Source organism: Juglans regia, chromosome 10 (assembly GCF_001411555.2).
Source record: "Juglans regia cultivar Chandler chromosome 10, Walnut 2.0, whole genome shotgun sequence".
Classification (NCBI taxonomy): domain Eukaryota; kingdom Viridiplantae; phylum Streptophyta; class Magnoliopsida; order Fagales; family Juglandaceae; genus Juglans; species Juglans regia.
The window spans coordinates 32,106,616-32,120,096 of record NC_049910.1 but is presented as its reverse complement, the minus strand read 5'-3'; the positions used below and the strand labels follow the sequence as shown (position 1 = coordinate 32,120,096).

Here is a 13,481-nt window from a genome sequence, read left to right as displayed (position 1 = left end):
TAGTACTGGCGCCCCAAAGGCATTTTAATTTGTCTCCACAACGTCCTATATACACAAAACAAACGCCTTAAGCCGACGTACAACTCGATCTATAAGAAATGTAGAGAAACAAACGGTCCGACTCCGAATGGAGTTTCGATCGGAGGTTGGAGCTCCGACCTCCGTTCGGAGTCGGACTCTGACTCCAGTTCGGAGTCAGAGTCAGAGGAACAATTTGGCTCCGACCCAAAACAAGAGGGCCGGAAACGAAAACTCCGACTCCGTCGGAGTTGGAGCTCAGCCCTAATTAAACTGAATCCATCATGTCTTTTATGACACTAAAAATTCTCCCTTCAATTTTTAACGTCGATCTAATATTTTTCTTAACTTTTTTTTTTTTTATAATTCTACATTTCCGCGTTCTATTTATTTCCCTTTATGTGTTTCTTTGTGTATTTGTGTATTTATTGTGATCTTTCAAGTTAAAAAAAAGTCAAGAAATGGCAGCTAGCATATCGAAACTGATTCATTCTACTTCTCATGATTTTTTTCGTTCAAAATTCAAATAGCTTTAGATCCGGCCAAAGTGAATATTTATTGATAACGTGGTGCTTAATTCTCTATGATTTTTTTAGGAAGAGGTCAGACAGTAATCCATAATCTTATTAATAACTCTCATTTATACTTGAGAAATACTTTGATTACAAAAGAATATTGAGGGTGCCAATTCAAATCCCATGATGCATCATGATAGCAAAGATCAATCTCGTTTGTTTTCATAAATGAGATGAGATGAGTTGAGATTAAAGTTAAAAATTGACTAAAATATTGTTAGAATATATATTTTTAATATTATTTTTATTTTAGAATTTAAAAAAATTGAATTATTTATTTTATTTTATATAGAGATTTAAAAAAGTTGTAATAATTAAATAAAATGATATGAGATGAGTTGAAAGTAGTTATAAAAATAAAGGTGACCGTTGCACTATTTATAGTTTTTTCTTAAATTTTAAAAAATAAACAGACTCCGTACTTATATTTAATATGGATTTACTATACATTATTTATGGATAATAACTTTTTAATATTTTAACTATAATTGGTAATTAAAATGGTGTTTTTTATATTGATAATTGATATTTTTGAAAATTATTGACTTATATAAATTTTGGAAAAAATTAAGATGAAATTTTCCATTTTATTTTTCGTTTAATAATTTATTTTAGTTAATATAAAGTATATTCATAAATAATACTCAATTATTAAAAATTATTTTTAATAACCGGTGGGACCTATACCATTTTCTCAAATGACTTCAACATCCAAATATATTTCACAATGGGATCCACACACTTTGGCAAAACTATCTCATTAATAACACTCATTTATACAAGTTGAGAAATACTTTGATTACATATGAATATATACCTTGACGCGATACATACAAGATATTATAAATAATTACCTTGAATAGTAAACGGAAACTACATATTTCAGGCGTGACTTGGGTGACTTATTTCAGGTGTACACGACATTTATTAGCTGCAACTTATTTCACATGAATTACTATAGCAGCATATGTATGTATCGACAAAAGAGGCAATTCCAGAGGGGATGCTCTCCGGCTAATGCTATTTCCTGACTCCCACTAAATAAACTTGACTGGAACTAGTTTCAGTGGTGTTCTTTTCTTGGTAAGGCCCGGACCAGTCGCTTCTTCCATGTTAATGTCCTCCTCTTTCATCCCACTGGGTAATTTCCAATTGAAACAGTACAAAAGATTGGCGAGTGCAAGCTCAACTGTGGTCGTTCCAATATGCATCCCAGGACAACCTCTTCGACCAGATCCAAATGGCAACAACTGAAAGTTTTGCCCTTTATAATCAATAGAGCAATCATCGAACCTTTCTGGGTTGAATTCTTCTGGGTTTTTCCAGTATTCAGGGTCTCTTGCTATTGCCCAGCTGTTTACTTGCAGCAATGATTTTGGGCAAATGTCGTAACCACTGATCTTAAAAGGTGCCATAACTTCTCTTGGAAGAAGCATTGCGGCCGGAGGGTGCAATCTGAGAGTTTCTTTCATTACCATCTTGAGGTAAGGAAGATGAGGAGTGTCGCTTTCTGCGACTTTTCCTTTGTTTCCAACGAGATTTCTGACTTCATCTTGCGCTTTCTTCATCATTCGTGGATTCCTTGCAAGCTCTGCCATTGCCCATACCGTGGCAATTGCAGCAGTGTTGCTTCCACCTAGAAATATATCCTGGTACGGACACAAATGAGGTTCAATTGCGGAAGGTGATCAGAACCGTACGTACGTAGGTTCATAACTATAATAGCAAGTGAGTCTTACATTATTTATTGCTGGACTCAAATATTTATACGAGTAACAATAAATAGTATATATAAGGTCCACTCGACATGTCTCTCTCCACCATTTGAGATTTTTAAGTTCAGGTAAGAAGTTGAGGATGCTTTTCCAATACCACAGAATTCATTTTGTTTCTTTTAGTTGAAATATTAAGTTGGGATCAAAAGAAGTTAAGAGATTATGTTTATGTGTTTTCTGTATAGCTAAAGAAAACTTGAAGCACAATAGTGCCAAGTTTATCAATGATCATGACCTAGGGAAAAAACTTCTCTCTCTAAAAACCAGATGTCTCTCTTTAAAAACCATCTCGTCTGAATCCATGTTAGACCCCCACGTCGAGTTGCCACGAGGGAAGCCGCACATGCCCTAGTCATGATAGGGGAAGACACCTTGGCTAGCCCTCAACCATACCTTGGCTCGTGGGAGACCACCCACGGGGCGCCCAGCATGTGGGATAGTGAGGTTAGTGGGCAATTGCCCAAGCACGCAGCCATGTGCGCGCACAGCACGCACGCGCAAGTCAGCCCGTGCCTTGCAGAGCAGGCCAGTAGCATGCCCACCATGCATGCCATCCAGCGCATGGCTCCAGCCCATGCCTTGTAGCCAACTCCTAGGCCACCAGCCTAGGCCATGCCGCGCACCACCATGGCTGACCTTCAACAAGCCATGCCGCACCACTTGACCATGGACCAGCCCGAGACCACCATGCACCACCTTAGCCCATCATGGGCCATGCATGCCACGGCTAGACTTGGTCCATGACCACTCATATTGTTTTCTTTATTTATTTAATTTAATTTATTTATTTTATTGAAGGGACCTATTGGGGGTTTCCAAATTATTTTTCTTATAAACAGAACCTTATGCAATTGCTTTAGGATCTTTTGGCAAAACTCTTAGTGAGAGAATACTTGTTTGAGAGATCATTTTTCGGTGCTCTTGCACTTGGGCAATTTGGGTGCAATTCGTGAATCCCAAATTGATTTATCAATATATGAGGTTTATTCATTTCTTGTGCAATTCGTGAATCAAGATTTGATTGTGTTTGTTTGTTCATTTGTTTATTCAAGTGCAATAGTGTTCTACACTTTGTTCTTGAAAGTTCATCATTGTCCTTGAGGTTCTTCACCATTGTTGCTCTTCCAATCCTTTTGGCCCTAGATTTCGACCAACATAGGTGTTAGTCAACTTTCCATAAGTTGATTGACTCTCTCTTGTTGCCCTAGCCGAACATTATCACTTGGCAAGCCAAGTCCAATTCGGCAAACACTTGCCATATTGAGACTTGCCTAGCCGCCCACTCTTCTTACCAAAATTAGTGTTCCTACATTTTAGGAACCCTAATTGACCACATCCTTACCATAACCGGCCATATACACTTACCATTTGAATTCTAAGAAATTAGGAAACTTTCCTAATTTCACTCAACTACCCAATTCGGCTAACCCTAGCCGCCCAACATTTCATCGACATTCCAAACCCTAGCCGCCCCTCTCACTTTCCCAAACCCTAAACACTAGTTCCAAGTGGCGCCAACCCTAGCTCCACACTAGTGCCGTGCACCCCTACTATCATCCTAGCCATACACTTCCTTGACCGAATCCCATCATCCCAACACTCATACTAGCCTAAACATTTAACCTCACCATCTCCTATTGGTCATTTTGACCATCATTGAACGTGGACCAAGCAAGAGAGGAACAAGGTCTCGGTCACTTCAAGACTACCATTGGATTGGCGAACCAAGTGTTTGAGGAGTAGACCGAGGTCCCTAACATTTATGGTGCTTTCATTGAGAGGATTCTTGTTTGGTGAATTTTGAGAAGTTCTCACTTCTCCACGAGGTAAACAACTCGTTAACTCAAAACTTTGTGAATTGGTTGTGGGAGACCCTCGTTGGATCCCATATATTGTGTTGTTTGTGAAATTGAAGTTTGGGGGTTGAGGTAGAGGACGAAGTAGAGTTCTTGAAGGGATTGACCACCTTTGAAGGTGGAGGATCCAAGGTTGGACCGTGTGTGTGCAAGAGGGGTTGGCCACCCACGAAGGTGAACAACTCAAGGTTGGACTTGGTGAACCATTTTGCCATCCAAGAGAAGTGCACGTGCTGTCCAAGCTACCCCAAATAGAATTTTTCAGTTTGCAAGCACTACCAAGAGGTTAGTTTGCAAGCACCATGACCACAAGTCATCAAGAGACCGAAATGATGGCGAGTTCCAACCGGGAACGTATTGAGAAGCTCGAGGAACACAATACAAGAGTCTTGGACATTTTAAGTAAGGTCAATACCACTATGGCCGAACTTAGAATGGCTATGAATGTCACCACCCATGATAGTGAAGAGCATAGAAGGGCCACGGAAGCCTTGAGGAGAGAGACTCACGAGAATATTGAAAGAATTGAGAGAATAATTGTGGAAGGCCAAGCTCCACGACAAGAGGCAAATGGACAAAGGCATGATGCTTGTGTGGATGGAGTGGAAACTAGTGTGTCCGAATCCATGCATGATCCTATGCATGAACCCCGAAGAGCCGAATATAGAAGAGGGGGAAGAGTTGAGAATGACCACATAGTCGTGGAAAGGTGGATCCATGATGATGTCCGCCATTCTAGAAGTCCGAGTATATTGAGAGAACCTCAAGATGTGAGGTTTGAAGTCCCTAGGTATGAAGAACAACATGAGGCCGAGTATGACTTGGGCCATGGAAGACCGAATGGTTATGATAAGCATGACCATAGGAGACGCAACAACCATGAAAGGGGAAGGGGCAATAGAAACGGAAGGCATGAGGAAGACCACTATGATAATCGAGTTGGAAACCGGGCACATGACCGGGGACCAAGGAGACCAAAGGTGGATTTCCCTAAGTTCAATGGGGGGGATCCATATGAGTGGTTAGACAAAGTGGACCATTATTTCCGTGTGTATGAAGTTCCAAGAGATGAGAGAGTTTCTACGGCATGTTTCCATCTTGAAGGAAGAGCAAGTAAGTGGTGGCGTTGGCTACACGACCAATATGACAAAGAAAGGAAGCACCTTGGATGGACGGCTTTCGAAAAGGAGTTCTTGATGCAATTTGGCCCGTCACCAATTGTCAATCACCATGGACAATTGGCTAAGTTGAAACAAGAAGAAAAAGTACACCAATATATTGATGAATTGCGGCAACTCCAAACCTTGGTGAGGGGTTGGTCCGAAGAAGCTTTGATCGGCACCTTTGTAGATGGATTGAAGCCTTGGCTTGCCAAGGAGATAAAGTTGAAACAGCCCACACGATTGCAAGAAGTGATGAGAATGGCCGAGGTATTGGAGGAAAGCACTCACATGGAGAAACGCCATTCCAAGGAGATGGGGAGCAAATTTTCTAAGCCTTTGCAAACCAAAAACCCTTGGAAAGGCAAAGAAGTAGAAGGGAGTGGATCAAAACCAAAGCCTTATGAAGTCAAGAAGTTATCAAGAGAGGATAAAAAAGGGGCTTTGCTTCAAATGTGGTGACAAGTGGAGCAAAGAACACAAGTGTCGGGCCGGTCAAGCATATGTGTTGCTTGAAGATGAAACAAATGAAGATGAGGAAGATGATAGCAATGGAGAGACCACTAGTGAGGAATCGGAGCTTGAAGAGGCCAAATCTAGTGAACCACTTGAAGAGGCCGAATTATCCTTAAATGCAATTTCGGGTGTTCCTAGACCTACATCCATGAAAGTAATGGCATGGGTGGGAAAATTTGAAGTAACTCTTTTGGTGGATAGTGGATCCACCCACAATTTCATCAATGCCAATATTGTGACCAAGATTGGGTTGAAGCTGTGTGCCATTGAACCTTTTGAAGTAAAAGTTGCCAATGGGAACAAGCTTAGGTGTGAAGCACTTGTTAAGGAAGTGAAGATGAACGTGCAAGGTGTGAGGATAGTGGCCGACCTTCATGTATTGGCACTTGTTGGCCTTGATGTAGTGATCGGCAATGCATGGCTTAAGGGCCTTGGAAGGGTCATTCATGATTACCACAATATGACCATGGAGTTCAAACTTGGCTCCAAGAAAAGAGTTTGGAAAGCCTTGACATCGAAAGAGGTGAAAGCTTGTGAGGCCCTCATGTTTGAAAAGTTGTGTAAAGGTGGGGTTTATTGCTTTGCCATTGTGATGGCCAAGGATGACTCCTTATGTAATGTGGAAAGGAGTGGAAATGAAGGCAACAAAGATGAATTAGAGGGGCTGCCCATGGAGGTAAGAGAGGTATTGGAAGACCATCGGGGAGTTCTAGAGGTGCCTTCCACATTGTCACCATCTAGGCTCTTTGATCACCGAATTGTGCTAGTGGATGAAGCGAAACCGGTGAATGTTCTACCTTATCGATATGCCCATTTTCAAAAAGGGGAGATTGAGAGGCAAGTGGATGACATGTTGAAGAATGGCTTGATAAGGCCAAGCACTAGTCCATTTTCTTCTCCCGTTCTTCTAGTGAGAAAGAAAGATGGGACATGGAGATTTTGTACCGATTATAGGGCCTTAAATGAGGCCACGGTGAAGGATTGATTTCCTATCCCAATCGTGGATGAGATGCTTGATGAGCTACATGGAGCAAGAGTGTTTTCCAAGTTAGACTTGAGGGCAGGCTACCACCAAATAAGGATGAAGAATGAGGACATCCACAAGACGGCTTTTAGAACACATTCCAGGCATTTTGAGTATCTTGTGATGCCCTTCGGATTGTATAATGCTCCATCCACCTTCCAAGCCGCCATGAACACCATTTTCAAACCCCTTTTGAGGAAATATGTTTTGGTGTTCTTTGATGACATTTTGGTCTACTCCAAGACTATAGAAGAACACAAGAATCATTTGAGGGTTGTGATGAAAATTTTGGAGGAACATCACTTCTTCATTAAGGCTTCCAAATGTGCCTTTATGGAGAAGGAGCTTGAGTACCTTGGTCATTTCATTTCAGGAGAAGGAGTGAAAGTTGATCAAAGAAAGATTGAGGCCATGGTTGATTGGCCATTACCTAGTGACATCTCGGCATTGAGGGGTTTCTTGGGGCTAACCGGCTACTATAGGCGGTTTGTGAAGAACTATGGGCTTATTGCTAAGCCACTTACATCTTTGTTGAAGAAGGACAATTTCACATGGACCCAAGAAGTAAGAGAAGCTTTTGAGGAATTGAAAAGGGCTATGACTACCACTCCCGTGCTAGCCTTGCCGAATTTTGAGAAGCCATTTGAAGTATACACCGATGCGAGTGGTGAGGGAATAGGGGCTGTTTTGGTCCAAGAAAAAAGGCCAATAGCTTTTATTTCCAAGGCACTTGGACCCATAAAGAAGGCATGGAGTACGTATGCTAGAGAGATGCTTGCGGTGGTACATGCCGTGAAGGTGTGGAGGCCATACTTGTTGGGGAGAAGGTTCACCATTGTCACGAATCAACAAGCCTTGAGGCATTTGCTTCAACAAAAAATAGTGATACCCTAGCAACAAAAGTTCCTAGTGAAGTTACTTGGATTTGAATATGACATCATTTACCAACCGGGTAAGGAGAACAAAGTGGCAGATGCATTGAGTAGGAAAGAGGGAAGTTCTATTTTGTGGTTAGTGCATGAAGAAGAAGACTCATCTATTTTGGCCTTGAGTGGGGCCGAATGGAGGGTTTGGGACAAGATCCGTGAAGCTACAAAAATTGATGCTAGAGCCATTGAGATAGTGGAACTTCTAGAAGCCGGGGGTAATGGAGTTGTGGGATTCAAAGTGAATGATGGGTTGATTTACTACAAGGGTCATGTGTATGTGCTGAATGTTCCTAACTTGAGGAAGGAGATCCTTGACCACTTTCACAATAGCAAGGAAGGTGGCCATTCGGGTTGGCTAAGAACCTACATAAGAATTAAGCATTTCTTTTATTGGGAAGGAATAAAAAAAGCCGTGAAGAAGCTTGAAACCGAATGTGATGTGTGCCAAAAAGCCAAGTATGAGACAAGATCCCCATCCAGGTTGTTGCAACCATTACCCATTCCCAAGTTGATTTGGGAAGATTTGAGTATGGACTTTGTTGAGGAGCTACCTATTAGTGGAGGATTTGAGGTGATACTTGTTGTGGTGGATAGGTTGAGTAAGTATGGGCATTTCATCCCACTTACCCACCCCTACACGGCCAAGAGTGTGGCCAAAGCTTTCATTGATCATGTGGTGAAGCTTCGTGGATTTCCAAAAAGCATTATCACGGATCGGGATAGAGTGTTCATGAGTTCCTTTTGGAAGGAGTTGTTTGAGCTTCAAGGAAGCAAGTTAAAGGCAAGTTCATCTTACCACCCACAAACCGATGGGCAAACCGAAGTGGTTAATAGAACACTTGAGCAATACTTGAGGTGTTTTTGTCATGAAGAGCAAAGGAGGTGGGGGGGTTACTTGTCTTGGGCGGAATATTGGTACAACACTTCATTCCATGCTTCCATGAGGTGGTTTATGGAAGGACACCACCAATATTAGTGAATTATGAGAGGGGCACGGCCAAAAATGAGGAAGTTGAACAAGAGTTGATCACTAGAGATGAGGTCTTAGCAAAGGTGAAAAAGGAACTTGCTAAGGCCCAACAAAGAATGAAGAAGTACTATGATGAAGGAAGAAGGATGGTTGCCTTTGAAGTTGGAGATTATGTGTACTTAAAATTGCAACCTTTTGGCCAAATGACTTTGAGGAAGAAACTTAACTTGAAGTTGGCCTAGAAATATTATGGTCCTTTTAAAGTGCTTGAGAGGTTGGGAGAAGTGGCTTATAGGTTGGAACTTCCCCCAACCTCCAAACTACACCCGGTTTTCCATGTGACCGTGCTCAAGAAAAGAATTGGGGATCCTAGCCTCATTGTGGAAGAGCTACCCAAGTTTGATGATGAAGGGCATATGCTCTTGCAACCCAAAGAGGCCCTTAATTATATGGTCGTTCCAAGAGGAAGAAAGAGGTAAAGTGTGTGGCAAGTGTTGATCAAGTGGAGTAAAACCCCAAGAGAAGAGGCTACCTGGGAAGATTATGATGATATAAGGACAAGGTTTCTGGAATTTATCCTCGAGGGCAAGGATATACTTGAAGAGAGGGGGATTGTTAGACCCCCACGTCGAGTTGCCACGAGGGAAGCCGCACATGCCCTAGTCATGATGGGGGAAGACACCTTGGCTAGCCCTCAACCATGCCTTGGCTCGTGGGAGATCACCCACGGGGCGCCCAACATGAGGGCTAGTGAGGTTAGTGGGCGACTGCCCAAGCGCGCAGCCATGCGCGTGGCACAGCCCGCACATGCAAGTCAGCCAACGCGCACAGCCATGCGCGCGGCACAGCACGCATGCGCAAGTCAGCCCGTGCCTTGCAGAGCAGGCTAGTGGCATGCCCACCAGGCATGCCATCCAGTGCATGGCTCCAGCCCATGCCTTGCAGCCAACGCCTAGGCCACCAGCCTAGGCCATGCCGTGCACCACCATGGCTGACCTTCAGCAAGCCATGCCGCACCACCATGGCTGACCTTCAACAAGCCATGCCGCACCACTTGACCATGGACCAGCCCGAGACCACCATGCACCACCTTAGCCCATCATGGGCCATGCATGCCACGGCTAGACTTGGTCCATGACCACTATCATATTGTTTTCTTTATTTGTTTTATTTAATTTATTTATTTTATTGAAGGGAGCTATTGGGGGTTTCCAAATTGTTTTTCTTATAAACAGAACCTTATGCAATTGCTTTAGGATCTTTTGGCAAAACTCTTAGTGAGAGAATACTTGTTTGAGAGATCATTTTTCGGTGCTCTTGCACTTGGGCAATTTGGGTGCAATTCATGAATCCCAAATTGATTTATCAATATATGAGGTTTATTCATTTCTTGTGCAATTCGTGAATCAAGATTTGATTGTGTTTGTTTGTTCATTTGTTTATTCAAGTGCAATAGTGTTCTACACTTTGTTCTTGAAAGTTCATCATTGTCCTTGAGGTTCTTCACCATTGTTGCTCTTCCAATCCTTTTGGCCCTAGATTTCGACCAACATAGGTGTTAGTCAACTTTCCATAAGTTGATTGACTCTCTCTTGTTGCCCTAGTCGAACATCATCACTTGGCAAGCCAAGTCCAATTCGGCAAACACTTGCCATATTGAGACTTGCCTAGCCGCCCACTCTTCTTGCCAAAATTAGTGTTCCTACATTTTAGGAACCCTAATTGACCACACCCTTACCATAACCGGCCATATACACTTACCATTGGAATTCCAAGAAATTAGGAAACTTTCCTAATTTCACTCAACTACCCAATTTGGCTAACCCTAGCCACCCCTCTCACTTTCCCAAACCCTAAACACTAGTTCCAAGTGGCGCCAACCCTAGCTCCACACTAGTGCCGTGCGCCCCTATCATCATCCTAGCCATACACTTCTATGACCGAATCCCATCATCCCAACACTCATACTAGCCTAAACACTTAACCTCACCATCTCCTATTGGCCATTTTGACCATCATTGAACGTGGACCAAGCAAGAGAGGAACACAGTCTCGGTCACTTCAAGACTACCATTGGATTGGTGAACCAAGTGTTTGGGGACTAGACCGAGGTCCCTAACAATCCAGCTGGGGGGAAGGGGAGCTTCGGCTCTTTCTTCCTCTTCCTCTCCTCCCTCTCCTCGTTGGCCCTTCGTCTCCGGTGACCATGTTTGGTTTTTCTGGATTTTTTTTTAGATTTTGGCCGAATAAGGGAGGGTAGCCGATTCAAGCTTCTCCGGTGACCATTGTCCGACATGCAAACTGTCGGGATAAGCCTCACCCTCCGATTTGGCCATCAACCGGATTAGGCGTCATTTGGAGTGGCATATTGCGCTGAAGCGCTGTTTTAAAGGAAACGCGTGGGTCACTCAACCACTGCGATTCATCTTCCGTCAACGCTGTTTTAAAGATTGTGTTCTTACGAAGAGGATCCCCTTAATGTTATCTCTAGTGAACGTAGCTCCACCAGACTTGGCTTGCTCCCTTTCTATTCTGAGCAGCACATCGACAAGGTCTTCGTGTTCCTCTTTTGTCTTGTCGGGATTAAGATGAAAATCAATTGCCATTTGTAGAAAGTTATCCATCTCATGGAAAATCTTGTCAAGTCTTTGAAATCTACCAGAGAGCCTGTCCACAATCCATCCCACGTATGGAAAGAACTCAGATGCACTGAAGCTTGCAAGCATGGCTTCAGCCTCATGAAGAACTTCTTGAAACTTCTCATTATCCAAATCACTCCCCCGGAACCGGAAGCTCTTTCCAAAAGCAATCCTACAGAGAATACTTGCAGAAGGGGGCAATATCTTCTCCATGAGATTCACAGGGGTTGCAGAAGATGAAGACTGAGATATTGAATTCACAAGCAAAGCCACTTCTTCTTCCCTGATGGAACGATATGACTGCACCCTTGCCGCACTAAAAAGCTCAAGAACACAGACTTTCCTTATCTCTCGCCAATACTCGCCATAAGGTGCAAAGCCTATATCCTGATAATTGTATGTCAGTTTTCTAGCGCTGGCTGAGAGAGCTCGACTGCAACAGTCGAGATCATGAACTTTCAAGACCTCTTTTGCAGCCTCAGCAAAAGAGATAACAACAATCGGTTTAGCACCGAATTTGAGGAGCATCACGGGGCCATATCTCTGGGCGAGTCGCGAGAAAGATTGATGAGGTAAATTACCAATCTGGTGCAAGTTGCCTAAAATGGGAAGGTATGGAGGGCTTGGTGGAAGGTTTTTGTTTTGCTTCCGACCATGAATTTTGTTTTTCATCAGTAGCAGAATGGGGAGAAGAAGGAGAAGTGGAAGCCATATGGGTACAGCAAAAACAGACATTATCGATCGAAAGCTAGATTTTATCTCCTTCGATAATTTGTGGCCTCAATTAATATATAGACACGACAACAGATGGAAAAAAATGTGGTGTGCGGAGTGAATGATAAGATGATAAGATTTTCTTTTGATAAGATTTTCATTAATGTATCCTGATAATGTGGTGCGTGAATGATAAGATTTTCTTTTGCTATACCTAACTTTCGTGACTTTAGATCAATCATGAGATCAATTGATCAATTGACTTTCGGCAATGGCAGTACATTCCTCTTTTAGATCAATTCCTATCTATTTCTTCTTTTATGTTTTTGGTTTTTAAATATAACAGTTCCCTATGATCAACAATATTAACGTGACAGAAAGTGATATCAACTACGTACGTACGTACCATTAATTGTATATATTATTAATATGGTTAATGCATGTTCATAAGTCAAAAACTTCTAATTAGTATAAATTATATGAAAATAAGTACCTTTGATTAAAACATATTTATTAACAGCAATACTACACAACCTCCTTAACCTCCACACACCACATTTTTTTAAATTTCAAATTTTTTAATATTTTTAATTTTTTTTTCTTTTTGAGTTTATTCTTTTTAAACTAATTTATTTTTTCTATTCAATATTCATATATTAAATATTTGATAAAAGAAAAAAATAATAAAAAATAAAAAAAGTGTGGTGTGTGAAGGTAATATTTGACAAAGCGTAGTATTTTTTTTTTTTGACTTGCCGTATTGGTCATCCTGCATGTTGCGATATAGTTTAGATGTAATGCACATAGAGAAAAATATATGTGATAATATACTAGGTATATTGATGACCATTAACAAAAAGACGAAGGACACAATCAAGACAAAAAAAGATCTTGAGAAAATAGGAATTACACATAATCTACATTTGCATGTGGAAGGCAATAGGATGGTCATGTCGCATGAATGTTTTACGTTGACAGCGGAGGAGAGGATGGACTTCTGCAAATGGTTGCAAGGTGTGAAGTTGCCTGATTGTTATGTTTCAAATATTGGTAGATGCGTGAGCCCTGATGATTGGAAAATTAGTGGATTGAAAAGTCGTGTTTGTTACGTATTTTTACATAATTTTTACCTGGGGGAATTAATGGGAAGCTAACATCTAATGTACGTGTTGGCATATCCGAACTATGTATGTTTTTTAAGGATTTGTGCGCTCGGGTAGTAAATCGAGATATGTTGCGGAAACTGGAAGAAGGCATTTCTACTATTCTATGTAAATTCGAGCAAATCTTTCCACCATCCTTTTT

The 13,481-nt window shown here is 41.8% G+C and overlaps 1 protein-coding gene across 1 annotated transcript; it reads right to left on the bottom strand.

Moving 5' to 3' along the window:
- Window positions 1-1,363: 1,363 nt before the first annotated feature.
- LOC108982370 (cytochrome P450 71B9-like) lies at window positions 1,364-12,198 on the bottom strand. The gene is made up of 2 exons (XM_035694528.1): window positions 11,286-12,198; window positions 1,364-2,242 (listed from the first exon to the last, which is right to left on the bottom strand). Exons 1-2 carry the CDS (start codon window positions 12,195-12,197, stop codon window positions 1,631-1,633), a joined length of 1,524 nt encoding a protein of 507 aa, XP_035550421.1. The 5' UTR covers window position 12,198; the 3' UTR covers window positions 1,364-1,630.
- Window positions 12,199-13,481: the final 1,283 nt, after the last annotated feature.